General features: G+C 48.0%; 1 protein-coding gene across 2 annotated transcripts in view; it reads right to left on the bottom strand.

Moving 5' to 3' along the window:
* Positions 1–23,007, bottom strand: part of ABCA1 (ATP binding cassette subfamily A member 1) — a 114,742-nt gene that overhangs the window by 53,881 nt on the left and 37,854 nt on the right. For both annotated transcript variants that reach the window (XM_070431001.1, XM_070431000.1), the window contains exons 6-9: positions 11,408–11,529; positions 9,166–9,342; positions 5,728–5,820; positions 1,130–1,370 (exon numbers count right to left, since the gene is read on the bottom strand). In XM_070431001.1, coding sequence (XP_070287102.1) covers positions 1,130–1,370; positions 5,728–5,820; positions 9,166–9,342; positions 11,408–11,529 — 633 coding nt within the window. The remainder of the gene's footprint in view (positions 1–1,129; positions 1,371–5,727; positions 5,821–9,165; positions 9,343–11,407; positions 11,530–23,007) is intronic.

Here is a 23,007-nt window from a genome sequence, read left to right as displayed (position 1 = left end):
CAGAGGCTGTGTGGTTTACCAGAAAAAAAAGCTGGAGCCAGGGGGATCTGGGCTTAATCTTGGCTCTTGTGGATTAGTTAGGCTTGTGTGGCTTTGAACAAGTCACTGAACCTCTCTGAGCCTGTAGAATGTGAGGCTATAAAACCTTCCTTGAATGGTTACTGTATGGGTTCAATGAGCTAATAAGCAGAATGCATAGGAAATGTTCCCTCAAGGTTGACTTTTATGTTGTTGTTATTATTATTACTGCTATTTTTTAAGTTTTTATTATAAAGCACTAGTGGCCTGGTGCACAAAATTCGTGCACATTAAAAGGGAATTAATTAGAGGAAATATTTTAATATTGCTATTTTGTTTCCATCTCTCCATCCCAGTCTCTCCCGGTCTCTGTCTTTGTTTTTCTCAGCAGTCCTCCAGGCCTCCCTGCCTCCTTCTCTCCCTCTTCCTCTTTCCTGGCTGGGAGGGAGCGGGGTCAGTGAGGGCAGTTCCACCCTCTGCCCTGGGGCCTCATTCTGAGAGAGGCTCTGAGAATGGGGAGGGAAAGAAAGGGAAAAAAGACTGTGAGCTGGTGGGCGCTGTATGTGTCTGTGTGTGTCTGTGTGTGTGTGTGTGTGCGGTTGTGAGTGAGTGTGAGTGCCGGCCCCGCCTCCCCAGCCCCACCTCAGCTGCCACAAGTCTCCACCCACCAGAGCCTGCTGCACAAGCAGCCTGGGCGGTGGGTTGGTCGAGCCTTTGGTCTTGTGGATGTTACGGACCCTGGCTCTTTATAGATACAGATACCTCAAGAGGAAGGAGAGAGGAGAGGGAGAGGGGAGAAAAGCCTTCATTATTCTGGGAACCACTCTCTTACATTCCCCAGAAAACTGGGAGATTGGCTTTCAACTATTCATTCACCACTTGATAAACACACTGTGTACCTGAGACGTGCCAGGCCCCGAGCAGTGGGGATAGGTAGCTAATCGGGAAAAGACACTAGGTTCTAGGTGCTCAGTGGTGAGCAAACAGACACATGCACATCCAATGCTGCACCAGAGGATGAGGGTTAGCATGAGTGAGAGGGGACACAGGGCTGCCTGAGTCTACATCGAAGGTGGCAGAGGCCAGGGCTTGGGCCTGCACAGACACTCACTTGTAGAATTGTCATAGACGGCGCCAGCATCCTCCTCAGTGCCATTGCCTCCAAAGAGGGCTTTGTAGTTGTTGTCCTCATACCAGTTGAGGGACTTGATCTTCAGGCCCCCACCCTCGGGGTGGCCACAGACGATGCGGGAGACAGCCTGGTATATCTGGGTGGAGGAGATGGAGCTGTTCACGTTGGTCAGAAACATCACCTCCTGCCGCATGTCACTCCAGCTCTTCATGCTGAACAGCTGAGGTCAGGGATCAGGAGGGAAAGGAGAGGGAGGAGGAGAAAAGGGTAGAGCAAGGGTGGGAGACAGAAAAGAGAAAAAAACATCTTATTTTCTCAACCTTTCCAAAGCCACATCCCAGAACATATTTTGTATGACATCATCTCCTCAGAACCTGTGAGGGGATGCCAGACCATGCTACCAGGGTTGTGGTTTACGGCATCTGTGTACTCAGAGAGGTCTGGAATGCAGACCTGATCTACCTGAGATAGTTTGAACCTGCATTTCCATGAGATGCCAGGTGATCCCCAGGCACAATCAAGATAGAGAAGCACAGCTGTGAAGTGAGTGGAGCCGCTGGCAAAGGGCATTATTTCATTCTGATTGTCTTCTGGTGTAGGAGAGAATGCTTTCTGTGAACAGCTACATGCTCATATACATACATCAGGAATTGCTCACACCCTCGATCACGGACTCATTTCTAAAACACCCCCAACCTCAGTGTGGAAACTAAGGGGCCCCCCGCCCCTTGGGAAGAGAAGTGACTGTGTGTGCCGTCCATCCTTGTCTCAGCTAAGTGCTGGGTGATGGAAAAGCATGAAATGGGAAGACTTGAGTTTGCATCCCAGCTCTGTCTCTCATTAGCTTACAGGCTTACAAGAGTCACCCCTCTAAGGCCCAACTTATCATCAAGACGATGACAGTGTGGTGGCGAGGAATAAATCACATGACACACGAGAGCGGCCCCTGCACAGAATAGCCCCCGCGAGCGATGAGTCAGACGCTCCAGGCAGCCAGGGGCTGTGTCTGACTTCCACTCGACAAGGGCTTTGTCTCCCATACAAATGGACTCCCGCACCTTGTGGAGTTCTTGGCCCCATTGCTCTTATAATTAAATATTTATGGAGCACTTTGTATTTCCACACATTTCACAGTACATCATTAACAGATCCCTCATTTCCTTGAAAAGTCACTGCATGTTCTCACCACCTGGAAAACCAGCCGGGGGGTGGGAGTGGGAGTGGAGGTGGGAGGTGGGGGGACGGGACTATGGGACCTGCACACGCCTCAGAGGAGGCCTAGAATCGGACTCCACGCCTCCAGGTTTCTGTCTCACGGAGCCTGCTGGTTCCCGTGAGTGACATGGTCCTATGGATCCTGGCCGCTTCCTGCCCCGAGGGGAGCCAGGCACAGATGTCAGATGTCACAAACGTCTGTCCCTCCAAAGAGGGAGAACAAGTAGGTGGCCAGCGTTTCCTCACTTATGCTTTTCATAACCTGCATGAGGCGTACAGACAGGGAGGGAGAGACGGCAGACCACCTTCCCTTTTGTCCGTGAGTGGAACAGCCATGGAGATCTTTAAATAATAATGAAATCCACTCGCTTCTCTTCCTACAGGCGGCCTCACCACCACCATCCCGCCGTGCCCCAACCAAAAGAACACACTGCCTCCCACATGAAACCAGTCGTCTCTGCAGGAGGCACTGTAAGTGACGAGGTTACACGGGGCTCTCCCAGCACCTGTCTGAGGGGCACAGTCCACACTCCTCGGTGAAGCACTCCCACGCACAGCCCACGAAAGGTGGTGTCTGATCTTCCCTGGAGTGAGTGAATGGCTGACTGACCTGCTGCCTCTCAACCCACTGCCATGTGCCCCCACCATGGTCTCTTCTCAGTTTAATAGCCAGAATGCAAACAGTCTCAGGCGCTAGGTCACGTCATGCCTGCCCCTCTGCTCCCAGCCCTCTGCTGGCCTCCCATCTCACTCAGCCGACCAGGCCTATGTGGCACTCCCCTCCTCCTCTGACCTCTCACCTCTTCCTCTGGCCTCTCAACTCCTCCTCTGACCTCTCACCTCCTCCTCTGACCTCTCACCTTCAACTACCCTCTCACCTCCAACCACCCTCTCAACTTGCTCACTTTGTTCGGGCTACACTGGCCTTCTTCCTGGTCTTTAAATACATTCCTTCATCGTGCCCTACACAAGTGTCTCTGTATCTGTGGTTCCTCCTGTGTGGAGTTCTCTTCCTTCTCCATCGAAACACTGACATTTCCTGCAGGTTCAACTGTCACCGTATCAGAAAGGACTTTCCTAATCACTGCCTTTAAAACAACGTTCATCATGGTCTCCCTTCCCTGCTTTATTTTTCTTCCTTGCACGTATCCCTGTGACCACATCATACACCGACCTGTCTCCCACCTGACATGAGACCCAGGAGAAGAGGGAAGTTACTATGTTCACTGTTGAGTCCCAACATCTAGCGATGCCGGGCCCCTGGTAGGTGCTGGGTGGATCACAGACGCTGCTCCCTGCCCTGCCTCCCGATGCTATCAGGCACAGCCTCCCTGTCCCGTTACCCAGACATGAAGCTCACGTCAGCTTTGACTCAACTACGTCCACTCAACTGCCAAGTCCTGTTTATCTATATTTTCTCTCTTTAACGAGTCTCCTTCCTATTCGATACCAGTTACCATCGGAGTTCATCAGACAACAAGTGGGCTACAGCAGCAAGAACATGGGCTTTGGAGTCCAACAGTCCTGGGTTCTAATCCCAGTTTTACCAATCAGATGACTGTGGGCAAGTTCTCTAACTTTTCTGAGTCTGTCATCTACAAAATGGGCACAATAAGACCCATTCATATTTGTCACATGGATTATGCAGGAAAATTGAGCGAAACTCCATGAACCAGGGGAGCTGCTCAGAAAATATCAGCTCCCTTTTCCTTCAAAGGTTGTGCTCTGGTCAAGACAACCAACGTTTCCCCCAAACACTGAACAGATCAATAAGGGCATTTATTTATGGATTTGTCCTCTCCCAGTTGTCCCAGAGAAATAGCAAGTTAGACGATGGGTAACTTGTGGCTGAACTGACCTGAAGGTTTTACAGGGAAAGGAGCAGATGGCCCTTGCTTGCCCTGGACCAGGGAGCAAGCTGCCAAGAAAAATGTATATTGCTCAGCTGGAGAGTTTCGCCACATCGGCAGTGGGAACATCACATGCTTTTAATTTTTTTTTTTTTTTTACCCCAGACAAAAGGCAGGCCAGTGATGTAAGAGGAAACAGCTGTACCCAGACCCTGAGCTTAGAGGCAGCCTCCCATGTCGCAGTCCCTGCTCTACTTTCTGTACGGCTGGGCGAGGACCTGGAGGAGTAGTCAGGTCAGGGCACGTCAATGTCAGCTAACGGGACCCTGGAGAAACGGCTATGGACTTGCCAGGCAGTGTTTCCTGAAAGAACCCCAGGTGACCCAGCTTCTCCCCTTACAGAAAGGTCACCAGCATTCATAACTGAAGTAACCAAAGGCAGCTGGAAGGGGGCTTCTTTCTCTGAAAGGGACCCAAAAACCAAGCCTCTTTAGTCAGACACACATGAGCACAATTAAAAAAAAAAAAAAAGGAGAAACAAAAACAACATATTAAAGGGGTGATGGCTTAATCTTGGTGTTTTCTATATTTTCCAAGCATTGTGCATTTTCCACAGTGAACATGCAATACTTTTATTCCCAGGGAGAAAAAAAGAGAGAATTTTGATATTTGAGAAACATCAAAAAAATGAGTTAGAGAAGCAACTTAAAATAAGGATGGACCATGTCTGAAAAAATGTCCCCACAAGTCAGTCCTATCTAATGTCCCCTGCCTTCTGCCCTCTGCCCATTGGGCTCAGCTCCTCACATACTGGGCTCCAGACAACTCCTCCTTCCCAAGTCTCATCTGCAACAAGGCTGGGTGTCAGGAAGGGGCAGCACTCACTGGCCGGGAGGCAGAGGAAAGGTGAACTGCTTTTGTGAGCACCTACAGGCCCGCGGATCCTATGACAAAGCTTATTCTTACACATCTGTCAACCTGTGGGCTCAACTCAATGTTCACCAAGAGACTATATTCCCAAAGTGGGACCCCATAGGCCAGATGTTTACAGGGGAAAGATGTGATTTAGGGATATCCACATTATTCCCTTTAATTAGCAAACAAATATTTTGGTAAAAAGAGTATCTGGCCTTGCAACTGCAGAAGAAATATGGAGAAGTTGCTGGTAAGACAAATGCAGCACATGGGGGCCGGGGGTGGTAAGCGGGGGCCTCTTTCCAAAGGAGTTATTAGCAAGGGGTGGGAATAAAAATGGAAGAAAGTTCTAGACTAGATATGGGGCCTTTAGCTACTAGCTAATTAGCTCTGAGACATCTATGAGTCTGTTTCTTCATCTCTACAGTAAGGAGATCAAACCACATCATTTTAAACATCACCAGTGCCTCTAACACTGATTGTACATTTCATATGATATTTAAATTTAAAGAAAACCTTGTTAGTCAACTTAGGGTAAAAAAAAAAAAAAGCGACAGAGGATGGTCTGCCTCCTGGCGCTGGAAAGGCACAACTTACCTCTTGGGCCAGAGTCCCGAGACTATCCAGCAATATTTTTGTGCCTTCAGTCAGCTCCTGGCTCAGGAAGGGAGATATAGAGTCTAGTCCTGTCTGGAATGAGAAAAAAAAAAAACAACTTGGTTTTTAAACTCAAATGTAAACCTGAAATCTCTATTGAAAATAAACAAGTTAATTAAAACCATTCACAACTATGAGTTTAAACACAAGATGGGAGAGGGAGAAACACTGATGTGAGAATGGAACATCAATGACTGCCCCTACATGCCCCTTATTGGGGATCGAGCCTGCAACCCAGGCATGTGCTCTGACTGGGAATAGAAGCAGCAACCTTTTGGTGCATGAGAGGATGCCCAACCAACCGAACCACTCTGGCCAGGGCATAAATTTTCTTTTTAATTCAATGAAAGATAAGTGAGAGGGGGAGGAGGAAAGGAGGGAAAATAAGGTAGGGATGAAGGAAGGGCAAAGAGCATAAGGTGGGTTGAGTATTTATCAGATCTGAAAGACGTAACTTCCTTGAATAACATTAACCCCAGGAAACATGCCTTGAAACTAGGTCACAAAATGAAATCTGAGAACCAAGTACCTGCACTAATATTAACTGTGATTTCCTGCTCATACTTGTTTGACAAAGGCCAGCAAAGCTTGCCACATCACTTTTCCAAAGAGCTCCAGTAAATAATTCAGTTTGGAATTCCTTATATCATTTCTCCTAATCAAAAACACCCCTGGCTATGAACTCATACAGGTCCCTACTGACCACTGGAGGCAAGTGATTTTCTTGTATGAAGTAAGGAAAAGGGGTGGAAAGAGGAAAAATAAAACCTTTAGTGAAGAACTGTACATTCTGTGTTGAGTAAACAGGAATTCATGCATTATTCAATATTTTTAGATCATAACTAAAGACTATAATAGCATTACAGGAAGAATGAACAAACGCTTGTTGTGTTACTCAAAAGCTCCCACCTACTTCTATAAAATGTTCTAATCACAACACAGTAACAGTTCCTAAAAACATGACATTCTGTCGTGCTGTCCCCAGAATGACAAAGGCCATTGTGCCCTCTCTTTTCTGGGTCTAACAGATAACTTCATTATTTTCTTTCTCTCCTCACTAGCTTAATAGCTAAATTATAAAAGACTGAAAATTTTAAAAGGCAATTTGACTTTCATTTCTGGGCTGGTGTTTTATTTCAGCTCAGTGTTCAGCATAGTTCCTGGCACATAGTAACTAGACACCCAGTAAATGTTGAGGGGGGGAGAAGGGGGGAGGGAGAGAGAATCAAAAGGAAGGGAGAGCACATTAGGAGGGCTTGATGGACTGGTGTTGAGTCCTGCTCCAATGGTCATTCAAATTCGCAGATTTACTCTGTTTTGTGTTCACCTTGAGTCATCCACCCTCTAGAGCAGCGGTTCTCAACCTGTGGGTTGCAACCTCTTTGGGGGTCGAACAACCCTTTCACAGGGGTCGCCTAAGACCATCCGGCATATCAGATATTTACATTACGATTCATAGCAGTAGCAACATTACAGTTATGAAGTAGCAACGAAAATAATTTTATGGTTGGGGGTCACAACATGAGGAACTGTATTTAAAGGGCCAGAAGGTTGAAAATCACTGCTCTAGAGTCTTTTGGTGGTTCCCTTGCTCTAAAGATGAGTCCCAATCGCCTAACATGATCAGCTACTCTTTGCCCACCTCCTCATTATCATGCCTTACATCCCTTTTCCCATTAAACTTCCCATAGCTACATCCACTCCACTCAGAGCTACTCAACCATGTTCAGGTCCTCTAAATGCCACCTCCTCCTCTCTCCCCTCCAGACGCATACAGAGGCCATATCCTCTGCCTGGAACATTCTTCTGTTCTTTATCCGGCTAACCTCTATTCTTTGGTTTCAACCTAGAGGGTGCTTCTCTCCTGATCCTCAAGGACTGGATGAAGAGGCCACATCAGGGCCTGCACAGCACCGAGCAGAGAGTTTTCGCTCTGTAGCGCATCTGCTCCTTGCTTGGTCTCTCCCATCTACTCCCCCACCTGCAGGGAAGCTCAGAGAAAGTTGTACCTTGCTCACCACGGCCTCCCTGGCCCAGTACATGGCACAGATCAGGGTTCAGTAAATATTTATTGAATGAATGAATATGTTTATTTATAGATTACTACACAAAATGAAGACTGGGAGGGATTACTACTAATGCAATGGAAGTCACAGCCATACTAGAAAGAGAAGACAGAACATCTGTGAAATAAAAATGTAATTGAAAACTCTTTTCAATTTATAAAAGTCTTATCTACACAGAAATTTTTCAGGGACTCTACTATGAAATAAAGTGAAATGTGGATATATTTTCAATATAATGCACAATTTTGTTTTCCTCATGCCAATGCATGTTACCAAGTGTCTATGGGGACATTTCAAACTTTCTTAAAATACTCTCATAAAGTAGACTAAAATTTCTCCTTCACTTTGCCCATATTCAGAAACTCCAGGTTAGGACTAGGATTTATGTTGTAGCTCAGACTGAAAGTAAACCATGTGTCAGTCTGGGAGGACCCATCTCTCTAGAAAGAAATTATGTGACACAAAGTCCTAGAGGACTCCAATTTCTATAATTATAGTGAGGAACACCTCTTTCCAGGCATATCTTTCTTCCAGGGCTCTTTCCTGGTTTTAAGAGAAACTACAGACAAATCAAAGTGCTACCTGGTAAGAACACGGATGTTAAATGATGTTGTTGGGAGGGGCAATTCACCAGAGATCTCACAAAACCCCCAAAATGCACCTGTTCTGGAACTATTCACAACACTCCAAAGACCAAAATGCTCAAGTTCACCCCCCCATTCTTTGAATAAGAATGAACATGTATTCTCATGGACTGCTTTTCTGAACTATTGAATCTTAGACTGATCAGACTTTGTTGGCATTTTGGAGGGGGGGGGGGTGAGTAAATGCAATTTTGTCGCTGGTTAAGCTAATTATTGAATGTGCTTTCATCCAATTCCAAGGCTTTTCCACTGTGATAGCTCACAGTGTCTCCTTTCTGATGGGCTTTTTAAAATGAATAGATATCTCTCTCTTGCCAACAATGGTTTTGAGCCTTTAAAAAAAATCTGGAGAACTCTTTCTTCAAATGAACTCATATAATCTCAAATTATAATTTTTCAGAAAAACAGGTCTTCTCTGATTAAAACAGGCACAAAGGACCTTGGGCTGAGACTCAGAGCCACACCCAAACTCACTCTTCCTCCATTTACCCTTCGGGAGATAGCCCAAAAGTTTTCAAGAACAGTTAGAATACCACTGAGCTAAATTATATCTCAGACTCAAGCCAGCTCTATGTTTCTACAAAAACAAAGTCACGTTGTCCAAGGAAAAATTTCACATTCCACCAGAATTAGTGCTTGAAGCTTGTCCACACAGCACGCCTACTCACCAGGATGGGCTTCAGAATGTCCAAGTTGGAAAGAAACACTCGCTCTGCAGCATCCAGTTTCTCCCCTGGCAGGCTGCAGAGGCTGGAAACTTCTTGGTCACCAAGTTGGATCACCTCTTCTAACTTTGATCCACTGCACAGATTGGTCAAACGTAACTGGTAGCCGTGCAAAAATACCTGGAAGCATTTCATGCAAAGAGAGACAAGCAGGACTGGGTTACAAAGATGGGAAGCTGGGTCTCTGAAGCCTTTTGGGTTACTTCACATCGACACAGCTCTGAAGAACAGACACCCCTGAAACAGTCCAATACAGCGGGTCTCTTTCATGAACTTCGGACTGTGTCCAGGCACGATCTGCCAGGACACCGAAGACTTGAATGTTGTGTTGGACTCATCGTCCGTCTCCCATTCTCCTGTCCTTGAGAAGGGAAATCCTGAGTCCAAGTCTTTTCTCAAAAGTGGGGCACACGATTCAGGGACTAGGAATCTAGAGTGTGAACTCCTGAAACCACTTTTATTAGAAAAAAACATTCTCACTATTTTAGAACTTATAATATGTTCAACAGGGGTTGGGCTGAATTATAGAAAAAGAAGCATTTATTCCATTTATTTGTAGGTACAGATAATTAACGGATGCAAAGAACTATTCATGCAATTTCAGAATTTGGAACTCTTCGTGTTACTTGCCCGGGAGCGGAGTACCAGCAAGCCAAGCTTCTTGTCTCATTGGGACCAGTTCTAAGTCGCTCTTATCTGTTCATTATGGCAGACCCGCCCTAGAGAACCTCTGCTTGGCCACATTTTTACTTAATTAGCTTTTCTGGGCATACATAAACTGAGCTTCTGGTATGGCCCTGACTGTCCACTAGACAGCCAGTCCAAGAAGAGGAGGGGCCTTGCTTTTCCTGCTCAGTTTGGGTCCCTAGTGCTGGAACATTACCGACAGTAACGTTTGTGGAATAATGAATGCATGATGCAGACTCTTTCCTACTCCATTACTACCTTCCCTGTTCGTTTAAAACAGTGCAGTTTGACCTGCTTGTAGTACAGCCTATTGTGAGTGGTGAACCTCAAGCTTCACAAAACCCATGCAGCTTTCTGATGCTGCAGAGCACTTGGCCTGCCACAGTCTCCATTACATTTTCACCGACTACCAGGTACCCAAGCGCACTCCAGTCTGACTCCTTTCTCTAACTGTCCTTGCCTTCAGGCTGCTGGCCTCCCTTTCGTGTCTGTGGTTAAGAGTTCAGGCTACATGGAGAATCTATCACCACTCAAGGGCCACCTCCATACTTAGCATACCCCCCATTTTTAACTGATCAGACGTGACATGACAGATAAGAAACTGGCAGGGGGCAGTGGAAATCATGCTAAATGCAGCTATTTTCATAGGCCTGCTCCCTTTGGCCCACCTCCCGACCACACAATTGCTAAACACAAGGCATATTTTCCTAGTTTCATCAGAGCAAGCGGTAAGCACATTTTTCTGATTTTAAGAGTTTGACGGCATGTGCAGCAAAGATCTTGTTTTCAGGCATAAACATTTGCACTGCTTCTGCTTATTGTAAAGACAAGCTAGTATGCAGGCATGAGACTGGTGAGGAAGCAGTTCCCCTTTCTGCCAGAGAATAAATACGGGAAGCCTCTCTGAAAATCAATAACCATGCAAGGGGGTCTCCTACCCGCTCCACGGGAGCTGTCTACCTAGTGATGCCCGAGGAAGGTTTCTAAGAATGGAAGGTTAAAAATCTATATAAACACTAACATTACTTCCTGGTTATATAAATTAAGAAAGAAAAAATAAACATTTTCTCCTTTACATATCTTTCTTTAAAGGAAGCATTAAGTTTTTAAAAATCTGCTGACAGAGCTGCTCCAGATCAATAATCCTCAACCCTGCTTATTGTCTCGGAACTGCGACATTTCAACGAAAATGCTTAATTCATCTTAACTTAAAGTCATCCCCCTTGTAGGAGGAAATTAGCAACAAATGCCAGTTGACAGGCAGGAAATCAGCTTTATTTCAACCAGCTGGCCCCTGACGGCAGGTTGCAGGTTCCACTTTCCGAACAGCTTGGCAGCGCCAGCCAGCCTGCGCAGGGAAGTAAGAATAGGTGAACTTGAGCTAATGCCCTCCTTCAGCGCCATGAGGAGGACAGGGGCTTATTCGTTTCTCTCCAGGCTCCCCCGAACAATGCCATGGCCATCAGCCCCACCGAGGCAGCCGCGGGTGGCAGCTTACCTGGCGAAGGCTGACATCGGCCCCCAGCATTCTGTCCACAGTAGGCCTTGGCAGAGAGAGGTTGTGATTCAGGAATCCAGAGAAGGTTTCATTGTCCACCAGGAAATCCCGCAGCGTCAAACCTGCAGGGAAATAGTGTTTTATTTTCATTTAATAAGTAATTCAAAAAAAAAAAAAATGTCAGCACAATGGGGCGAGTGGAGAAAACCTCGTTTTAAACCGATGGACAACCACAGGCTTCTGGCGTAAGCTCACAGAGCAACGAGGTTCGGAAGCTTCGCCATCAGGGAGGGACACAATGAGGTTGCTTTCTGAAGACGTGGGGAGCCACACTCAGCATGCGCTCCTGGGCTCGACAGTACTGTGCACACACGCACAGCCTGCCCTGGCTTTCCAAGGAAAAGACAAACCTTTCAAAGGCTCTCACCCATCCCACCCGAGATCTGTGGCACTAACCCCACTGCTCCTGCCTCCCTGCTGCATCTCAGATTGCTCAAATCAGAGGTATTTAAAGTCGTATTTCTTCAAGCACCGGGGCTGCTTTCCTCGTAAAAGGGCAGGGGTTCTCTGGCTTGCGAATCACTCGCAGGGCCTGTTGACAAAGCTTGCTGGTCCCATCCCCAGAGTTCCTGATTCAGGGGCCTGGGAGGAGGCTGGAGAATGTGCTTTTCTGACAAGTTTCGGGCCGACGCTGATGCTGTGGGGCCAGGGCACCCACTTTGAGGACCATGGGGGTGGAGCATTACTCATATCAAAGTGCTTCCACCGACATGGTCTCAGTTTAATTCCAAACATGGAACACGTGATACGGAGCTCCAAAACCCAGGTCTGCGACGCTTTAAGGAAACACCTAAGTGTGTATTAAAAAATCACCTGTAGTAACGATTGGATGGCTGCAGGATTTCATACCGAACCCCTTTAAAAAATAAGCCCTCCAGGTGCATTAGCGAATGCTCCGATTCAGTGTTGTGAAGCAGAAAGAGCACTGGCCGGAAAGGCAGAATGTTAGTCCCCAGGGTTGGAGGCTGTACACATGGTGCCTCTTGGGAATTTCAGATCATCTTCCTGAACCTCAGCTTCATCTCCAAACTGAGGTTTCTGACCAGATACTAGGCAGGGGCCCCCGACTCTAAAATACCATCGTTTTCCCTGCCCTATTTCATTTGACTGTCCGCTTCTCCTTCTGCTCACTCTCTTCATAACTCAGCTTCTTCCAATACAGAGAAAGCCAGCTGATCATGAGCACGGGGTGGGCAGTCATCGCCTGCAGACTGCAGCCCACTGGGCCCTGGCACTGCCCGACTTCTAGGGGGCAAACCCCTCAAACCAAGTCACTTAACTAAGGAGACACATGTTAGATCTGAAAACCCCCTGCGGTCCGAGGCTTAAAGAGGACCGGAGCTGCACCTGGGAGTGAGGGCATGTGCGGGGACGCAGTGGGAGGGCCCAGCAACGCCGCCAGATCTCATCAGTGTTGCCCGATCCAAGTGTGTCTGCTTAGGCAAATTTGAAGAATGCAGGTTATAGGAAGGAATTTAGCACAGGTCCCATCTCTAGAGAAGTGAGTCTCTGGCTACATCTAGTTACTCGTCATGTTCTTGCCCCGTTAGTGTCCTCCTCGGAACAGGGATACCTGTAGATGGCCACCTGCGTGGGGCTCACCATCACGTATGACATGATACTGTTACCGCAGGCTCACCTCTGTGGTTGTCAAACCTCAGAGCACCTGAGCTCCACTTAGGAAGCGTGCTGCTCAAAGGCAGCTGCTTGGGCCCACTCCCCAGAGATCCTGGAAGAGTGGCTCTAGAATGGGGCCTAAAAATCTGAAATTTAATCAGCACCCCTTTGACTTGTGTGCAGGGGTCCTGGGAACTGGACTTCTAGGAATGGTGTTTTATTTGTATGCCAAATCCACTATGCCTCTGGGACACACAATATGTGTTTTATCTCTGGGTCACAGTGCCCAGATCAGGGCCTGCCGAAGAATTACTGGTCAGGGAATGATGGCTGAACAATAAATATCTGGAGATGGGACTAGGACTAGGAAGGTTCCAGAAGTATCTGGGCAGCATCACAGGAGACTTCCTTTCAGCTGAGCAGGTCCAAGAAGGGCCCCGCGGTGTCAGGATGACACTCCCCGGCCACATCCCAGGAGTAAACAGGATCCCCAGAATCACACTCCCAGGGACACACAGTGACATCAGGGGTGTCCCGGCGTCCCCGTGGGAGGGGTAAACAGGAAGAGATGTAGGAACACTGGTGGCTTCGCCTGGGGCGTGGCTTGGGAGCCAGACACTGAGCACTGTGGGACAAAGGGAAAAGCTCCACGCTGGGTCAGACCTCTCTGAGCCCTGGACAGGACAGAACACACACATGGGCTGACTGTCACTGACCAGTCACGTGGACAGTGCGCTGGGGAATTCAGAACAGCCTCCTCCCTCCTGAGCAGGGCGGCTGAAGCATGGGAGGCCGACCCTGGCTGCACTTGCAACGGGTCTAGGTCACGAGCAACACTCTCCAGACCAGCGAGTGTGCTCAGCGTGTTTATAAGACTCTTCTGCTATGTCAACAGGCTCTGAGGATGAGAGCAGCTGGGCGTGATCAAACTCCAACTGCCTATCAGTGAATCCCCTGGATGAGACATGAGAACCAAGAAGCTGATTAAACAGTCAGCACAATCCTCTGGCAGTGCATGTGCAGAGGGGTGAGGTCACTGGGTGGGGAAGCAGCAAGGAGGCCCAGACTCCTGGTCACAAAGAATCTGCATTCTGGTCACATGGATACCACACATGTGGACACTTACGGTCACACAGCACCAACAGCAGCTGCAGCCGGCGTGGACACGGAAAGGCAGTGTGATGTGGCGCACCGGTTCTCACCTTGGCTCCCATTAGACTCACATGGGGAGCTTTACAAAACTCCCAGTGCCCGGGCCACACCCCCCAACCACTAATCAGAACTGGGGCATCGGAATTTTATAAACTCCCCCCCAGGTGATTCTGGACAAGGTTGAGAAACAATGGCATAGTAGAAATTAGGATGAGAAGGAAGAGGAAGGAATATGACATGTGTGAGGCCAGAGGGATAACTTTGTATTTCTGGTCTCAGTTCTCTCCCTTCTGTGGCCGGCAGGAAAATGAGTGGAGAAGCCAAGAATATTGAGAAAGCCAGATGTCTGAAACAGTCCTTCTCCTCTCAGCCCAGCGGACGCCTAACCCTTCTTTATGACTTGAGCCATGATTCATCCCTCCAGGAAGCCTGCCCTGACTTCCCCACCCACAGCTGGGTTAGATGGCCTTCCTCTGTGGCATCCTATCTTTCCTTCGAGCACCATACAGATCAAAGTGCAGGTGTCCTCGAGCACCATACAGATCAAAGTGCAGGTGTCCTCGACACACCTCTCTCACCAAGAAATGGAAGTGCCCTGAGGGCCAGGACTCTATCCTGGCATGCAGCCGTGCCTGGCACAGAGGAGGCACTCAGTAGCTAGTGGGTGTGTGAAGAAATGAATGAACACAAATGAGTGAATTAACCAATGAACTGAGATGATCTGGAAAACAGCCCATCATGGAGAAGGAAGTTCACCTCGTGGAGGTTAGGGAAGAATGGAACAGGACGTGAAGCTGAAACCAACCAGCTCAAGGCAGCACCAGTGTCTCTGAGCCCACTCAGCTGCATCCGCCCAGGTCATGAAGACAGTTGGGTGGTGGAAGCTGGAAGCAGGGAGTGGGGAGATGTCAACAGAACCCATGGGGTCGACAATGGCATTTACCTGACTGGGCTGAGCTGGGGGTTAAATGAGAAAATGTAGCTGAAGTCCCAGGATAATGCCAGGCACTGAGAAAGGTACTCAATAAAGCTACTATCATCATCACCTTCAGGAAAGGCTGGTTTCATTAGCTTCATTGCTAGTGTGTGTGTGTGTGTGTGTGTATCTATGTTATGTATTTGCCTGGCTGAATTCCTGAGTTGGACAGAATTGTTGAATTATTTCTGCTGATACTGTCTATGAGATAAAGGTTGAAGCTGCCTGATCTGTCTATTCAGAACTTGACTGAGGAATTGTAAAATCTAGCATTTTTACAGAGAATCAACAGGAAAGATCACATCTACGAGGTCACTACAAGGGTTAGCATAGGTGTAAGATGACCGATAAGAAAGACCAGTTATTAGAGGCAAGACAGGGAACATTTAGTGAAAAAGGCAGTCGCTTCGCCATTTAACTTGGCCCAACTGAGTTGGCGTGACCTCAGTTCTCTGATCTGTGAAATGTGGGATAAGAAGATGACTTTGGAGGTTTTCTCATCGGTGGTATTGAAAGGTACTTTTGGGGTAAAATGAAGCCAGCACTGGATGTAATGTCAGAAGACCTGAATCCAAGGCCTAGCTCTGCTGCTCCTTGACTGCGTGACCATGAACCTCACTTTCCCCCTCCTCTGAATCTCTCTGGGCCTCAGTTTCCCTAAACATAAAATGGGACTATTAACACTCACAGGCTGTTGTGAAAACCAAGATCAAGAAAGTGAAAGTACGGGGCGTTGGTGGTATAGTGGTTAGCATAGCTGCCTTCCAAGAAAGTGAAAGAAGTCTTTCATAGGGAAAGAGCTAAGGAGCCTCAGTTTTCCACAGGTGCCTGTGAGGGTCTGAATGCTGTCCCAGAGCACGGCCGCCAGAGAGCTGGGCCGGCCGGTCACTAAAGTGTGAGCCCCTGCTGCCTGCAGAGAAGACTGATACTCCCTCTCCAGCAAAAGGCCAGGAGAGCTTTCCTGCTGCAGTCGCCACACTATGGACCAAAATACTTGATCCGCTGAACTCAGCCTCCTTGGTTTTGGCTAGAGGAGCAGATGGTGGCCTGTCCAGTTCCCAAGCGCTTTCTTTGGGTGTGGTGAGGTGGGCAAAGGAAAGGAGGAAAAATAACATCAGGACCTTGAAGTCTAAAGAACAAAACAAGTGAAATGTATATTTTGTGGACTGAGGAAGAACTGGACAGAATCCTCAGTTTCTTGCTAATTCTCTGGGCCAGGCCTCTGACAAGCTAAGGAAACACCTTCAAGCAGGTAGAGGGGTGTGGCAGGAGAGGCCCTGCACCAGGGGGAGCTTTCAGACAGTGTTCCTGGGATTCCTTCCAGCCTGCCAGAGAGCAGCAGGGAAGGACAGGAGAAGGAGGGGGCAGAAGGAGGAGGAGAGAGGAGGGGGGAGGAGGGAGGAGAAGGAGAGAGGAGGGGGGAGGAGGGAGGAGGAGGGGGAAGAGGGCGAAGGAGAAAGGAGGGGGGGAGAGGGAGGAGGAGAGGAGAGGAGGTTCGGGAAGGAGGGGAAAGGCAGCAGGGAGGCGGAGGAGGGAAGCCCTGAGCCAGAGAGCTGGGGTTACTCTCGGTCAATGCCCTCCAGTCCCCTTCTCGGGTTTCAAGATTGCTGTAGTTTCTTTTGTTCAACATGAAAAGGAACCACAGCAATCAGCTGCTTGAGAAGTGGGTGGAGGCGGCAAATGAAAAAAAGGAGAAGTGGAGAAAGAGATCACGTCAGCATCCCAGGCCCAGACACTCTTCTGAGAAGGACCCCAGGAGGGTCTCCCAGCCCTCGCCCTGCCCCATCAAATGGGGACCTGGGCTTAGGGGCCTGGGCCAAATTCCAATTCGTGGCTTTTCTCAGGCTAAGCTTGTCTGGCTTTATAAACAAGACCTTGAAGCATTTCTCTGCTATAAAAGGGCTGGTAACAAACACACTCGGGTTTCTTCTTGGCGGTTTTTCGTTGTTGTTTTGGTTTGTTTTCCGGGTGGTCGGGCTGTATTCCCTTCTTTAAGGACAGCTCCTGCCTGTTCACTGAGATGGCTGGACTCCCCTCTGGGGAGACCAGGCTTCCTGGGGAAGTTCAGGGCTCTGGAGAAGCAGGGAAAGCAGGTGGCCTGGCTGTTCCCTGGGGTGACTCCTTGGCAGGTGAGAGAAGGCCAGGAGCCTAGGGTGCACCTAGCCTCCAGTCCTCCCTGCTGGGCATCTCAGCCTGGGTTCCCAACCCAGAAGTTTCCCTCTCTACAGTGAGGGCTTCCTCGGGGATCCTAAGAGCCCAGGTTCCAGGTTCTGGATAACCTGGTTCAAATCTCAGTTCCAGAATGTTCCAGTTCTGTGGCATTGGAGAGGTGGCTTGGGCTGAGCCTACATATCTCTGTAAACGGAGGTCCACCTTATAGGGATGTAGGTATCCTGAATACTGACTCATTACGTATGAGAAAATACAAGCTGAAAATTAAACAAGTTCAAAATAAATGGGTTGATAAAGTCATGATGACAACAATGATGTGATGGGTTCCAGAGAGAAACCAGAAAATTTAGGGTTATGCTCTCTGAACCCTTTGAGGCCAGAGTCTGCTCTTGAAACCAAGGGGAGTTCTGTTTAGGAGCCACATAGTCCTTAAAGTATTTTTACATGGTATGTGAACTTGCATTAGTTCAACAAGCTTTTAAATGCCCACTGAAACCACACACTAGTGCTAGTGTTCACAGCAGCTATATTGCTCGGTGCTCCTTGAAGGCAGGAGCCTGTAACAGAAGAGATGCTATAGAAAGACACGATCCTTTCCCTTGCTCCCAAGAGGGGATGGACAGAGGGTGGATGAACAGAGTTGCGAGCCTCCAGCCCTCTCTGCCACGCCAGAATCAGTCACCGATGAAATCAAGGACATCACACATCTTTCCCCAGATCCATCTACGGAGGCAGTAGCATACTCGTGTCTTACTAAGATGCGGCCAAGGCGGGAGAGGTGATTGGTAGCCCCTGGAATGAGGATTCACATCAACTGGTAAGAACCTGAATGGTGACCAGGTCCTCAAAGAGCCCGTGGAGACGGTAGCCCCAAAGGAAAAGGGTGCCTTGCTCACACTGGCCAGGAGCACTCCTGATGCAGTGGGGGCCGCCGGCAGAGTGGGGCTGGCTTTGGGAGAGGAGTTCAGGACCCAAAACGAAGATGAGTTTATGAGTTAGGGGCTGAGAAGAGATTCTTTCCAGGACTGGACTAAGGAAGAATTGTTAACATGTATCATGTATAAATAGCTTAGTTTCTCTGCTTTTAAAGTTAATACAATATTTTAAGGGGAATGGTCATGATTTGTGGGTAGTGGAAGTTGATTAGCATTCACTGATCATCAGACATGTGATATGAATTATTCCCTTAAGTCCCTAAAACAAATTTCCAGGAAATATATTATTCTCATTGTTCAAATGTGAAAACAGACCCAGAGAGGTTAATATCCTGTTCGAGGTTACAGAGCAAACAAGTGGCAAATTGAAACCCAATCGGCTCTGGCTACAAAGCTTTGGCTCTTTCTACTATATCAGGAAATAAATAAATCTCTTTACTCTTTAAAAAAATGCCTCATCATGTTTTTGGCATCAAGCTAATGATGCCACCCTTACTTCTCGGTATAAGGCAACATGGCAGCACAGTGTGGTGGAAAGATGCTGACAGACCTGGATTCAATTCCCAACTTTATTCAATGGTCTTGGGCACCAGACATAACACTTTCCAGCTTCAATTTCCTCATCAATAAAATGGGGATGATAACATCAACCTGCTAGTGGTGGAGTAAGCCTTGAAGATAATGATATATTAAAATGTAAAAGGGCATCATTACCTGATGCGACTTCATCCGCTGGACAAAGTGTCACTCTAAGATCGCCCTGCCCTTTCGTGCCCCGGTACAGCAGTGATAAGAGGACCGGAAATGGGAAGCTCTCAGCTGGAAACAAACTGGACTCCCAAACTGCTCTTTGTCACTCAAGATTGTAAATATAATCTTATGTTTATAAGATGATAAATAAATCTTAAACTGGAAAAGCAACAGTCAAGAAATAATGTCTTTTTCCTACTATTCTTGATGAGAGCAATGCAAACTTTTTAAAGGCAGTCCAATATTGCGGGGTACACGCTGTCCTGTCGTCGAGTACAATTGTGCCTTCTATTCTTGCCTGGGTAATGTTGACCTTTGACTCGATTTCGTTCAGGCAGGATTTCAACACAGTGCTGCAGCAAGCGTGGCAGCCCCCGGATTGCAGCCTGGCTGGGACCAGCCCCATGGCAGGCGGAAAGCGAGGGCCCGGGCTCTGGGAGCAGGCTGTCTATGACAGATCCAGGACAACTCTCTCACGTTAGGTAGAAAGGTTTCAAAATATGAAACCCTAAGACCCTAAATTAGAACTTTTGACAAGTGCATACAGAATGTGAGTTGCGGTCACCCAAAGATTTAAAGGAATTTCCAATTTGATGACATGATACTGACACATATGTCATGAGCTCTTTCAATAAGATGACACATAGGTGACCCACAAGGACAAAACACAACGTTTGGGTCTGCAACCTCCCCTTCAGCGGCTGCTCCCGGGGCGGGGAGGGGAGGGTTCAGGCGGGGAAGGAGAAGTGGCTGTGAGTCACAGGATGTTCTTTCTGGATGGGCCTTGGGGAGCGGTCCACCCATGCCCGTGACCCATGAAGCAGGGAAGTGGAGGAAGTCTGGCATTGCTCTTTCGGAAGCCCTCTTGTCTCCTTTCTGATCCCAGCCCACGAGTGCCTAGTATCCTGTTTCCTTTGAGACGTCTCGGCTTCACTGGGCTGCTCTCTTTAGGATGTAGTAACAGCAGAGTATGAAAGACCGACGGTGTAGCCTTTTTCCTACCTCTTGTCAGCTGTACTTCCTTAGGCAAATTACTTAGCGTCTCTGAACATCAGCGCCTTCATGTGCATAAAAAGGAACAAAATTCCCTACCTCACATGATGGTTGTGAACATGCAGTGAACAAAATACAAGCCTGGTACTTCCCATGTGCCAGATACTATACTAAATGCTTTATTGTTATTGGCTCATTTATTCCCCACAATGTCTCTGACAGAGGTTCTGTGAATGTCTCCCCTTTGAGGAAACTGAGACACAGAGATGTTAGGGAATGACCTGCTGGTAGGCAGCCGAGCCAAGATTTGCACCAAGGCAGCCTGGCTGCCAAGTGTGTTCTCTTAAGACCAAAGTGTACTGCCCAGCGGATGTTTACAAGATGACAATTCTGCAACCCCTTTCCTCAACACCCTGCCGTGGCCAACTACACTGCCATGTCCCCAAAGCCTGCCTGCCCTCTGGGGATCATGCCTTTTTGAGACTCAAAGATCAAAGCAGAATCAAAGGTCCATACAGTTAGTTCTCAGTGTTGCCAGTAAATCCAACAGCCAGGAACTCGTGACCCTTTCCCCTAAGTAAATTCCAGCCGAAGCCTCAGGACTTATTTCACAAAAGTCCTACAGAGCACATCAGAAAGGCCAAGCAAACCAGATGCGTACCACGAATATACAGAAAATGGCAGTCATGCCATTGTCCCAAAAATCTAGCCGAAGGGATGGGCAAGCTCGAGACCCAAGTCAGAGATCAGAGCGGGGGGAGTCATTCCCTAAGTCTACAAAGATAAAAAATTGGGGGGAGAAAGGGTGGGAAAAAACAAGAGCTGTCTTTAAATATTTCAAGGGAAATAAAATTAGCCTCATTCTCTAAAAGATATAGCAGGGCAGTGGATATTTTCTGATAATGAAAGCTATCAACACCCAAAAAGAGCTGCAGTGTGGGAGGGAGGTCCCCACCTGGGGAAGTGGGCGTACGGGAGAGAAGGCTGAGGACGGCAGGGCTTCAGACCAAGGATCCTGCCCATGCTGATGGGGACAGGGCAAGAGAGCCGAGCGCAGGCCTCTCAGCCAGCATCTGCATGGCAACCCTCAGCCTCCGACTCTCTGAAACCCAGAGCGCTAGTCAAATCCAGCAAAACGTGGCTGACTTCACCGAGGAAGGAGCAACACTTCCCGTGTTTCCCTCTGGAATGAGGCCTGGCTCTGTGCAGCAAGACAGGCAAAGAAAGGGGGAAGCGATGCAAGAAGTGGCTACGGGACAGAAAAGGAACCTACTGGGTGAATGGAGAGCTAAGCACTGATCAGATACAATCAGAATCGGAGATCTTCTCTCTTCAGAGCTGAGCAGAGAAAGCTTTTCTAATGCAGTTTTGGCTTCTCTTGTCCACCCGAACTCCTATGGCCAGTTGCTCAAAGAAGAAACGCGGTTGTGTCTGAGGAAGCCCCACTAAGATCTGAAACTCTGTTTAACAGCTTACCCCCATCAGCCCGTCTATTTCTCCAACCATGAACTTGAGAGCAGAAGAGCAAGGCCAGCTGCTCAGAAATGCATCGCTGACACATACGAACAACATTTTCTCCCATTTATTGAACACCTACTATGTGCCAGACACTTAGACTTTATATTTTACATTGCAAGTTACCTATTCATTACGGCTGAGGAAATGAAGGCTCAGAAAGGTTAAATGGCTTGGCCAACATGTCTCCACTCCAAAATAATCATAGCTCATATCCGCTAGATGTTTCCTATGTACCAGACGCGATTTTTAAGCAATTAAATGTTATATCTCATTTATCCCTCAAATTAATCCCATGAGGTAGCTTCTCCCATTGTTCCCAATTCATAGATGAGAAGCCAAAAGGGCCTGAGGGACTTAGTCACAAAGTCACAAAACCACAAAGTAAAATATCCTAACACTCTTTCAACTCTTTCCTCTGGCCACACTGCCTCTGCAGTAGAAGGATCACCCCAGCTCTGCCTCTGGTCTACCAGGCGGTGCTTCAGTAGATGAGGAACGACTGGTGCTTTGCTTGGTGTTTGCACCTCTCTGTGTCCTGCTCTGGGACAGACACACGTGTGCAGGACCAGGGACCTACAGGACACGGAAACAGCATCCAGGAGGCCTGGCCATGCAGCCAAACACAGTCCAGCTGGAGGGCCCTCGACACTGACCCTAAGTGTCAGCGCACCTCTGTCCGATGTGAAGCGACACCTTCTCCGTGCCACCAGGCACAGCTTCGCTTCCCTTTGTCGTCAGGCCCCGCAACACCCACTGCCCAGGGAAAGGACAGATCTGTCTGCTGCACAAGTCTGGTTTAAACTCTAACACTTTACACCATTTCTTCTTTTGCCAAGTGGATCCCAAACCGGGAGGCCTTTCAGAGAAGACCAGCCCACCCACAACACCAAACTAAGTAAAAAGAAGTTTCCTTGAGCAGTGGCGGCAGCTGGCCCATGATGGGGAGTAATTGATCACTGACATTGTTTATTTAGAACCACCAGTGCGTGGTGATGATAAAAAGAAAACTGACTTTCACTGGGCTTCATTTTTGCTTTTAAATTCTCTGCAGACCATGCACACCACCGTGGTCTGCACCCAGGGGACTGCTCCCACGCCCCCTGCCGCCTTGCAGGCCACTGCCCTGGACGCTCCACGACTTCTTCAGCCAACACCTTGGCCAACAAACTGCCTGCTCCGCAGACACTTCCTTAAATGGCGTGCCCGGCACTTATCCAATCAGAGATCAAGATTGCGCTTTTTAGAGATCGGAGTTCAAATGTCCATCAGGCTCAACCAGTTGACTAGGGGGAAGATGAATTGCATTTTCCTTTTAGAAGTAAATGCTTACTTTCACTTATCCATATCAAGTTGCAACTTTAATTGTTCTTATCTGCACAGAAATATCCACGTCTATAAATCGGCCCATTCACTGCAACCATATGGCC

This window comes from Myotis yumanensis, unplaced genomic scaffold (genome assembly GCF_028538775.1).
Source record: "Myotis yumanensis isolate MYYU_CA2020_CCGP unplaced genomic scaffold, mMyoYum1.0.hap1 SCAF_12, whole genome shotgun sequence".
In the NCBI taxonomy this organism is placed as follows: domain Eukaryota; kingdom Metazoa; phylum Chordata; class Mammalia; order Chiroptera; family Vespertilionidae; genus Myotis; species Myotis yumanensis.
Note: the sequence above shows the minus strand (reverse complement) of the source record. Positions and strands in the feature narration are given on the sequence as shown.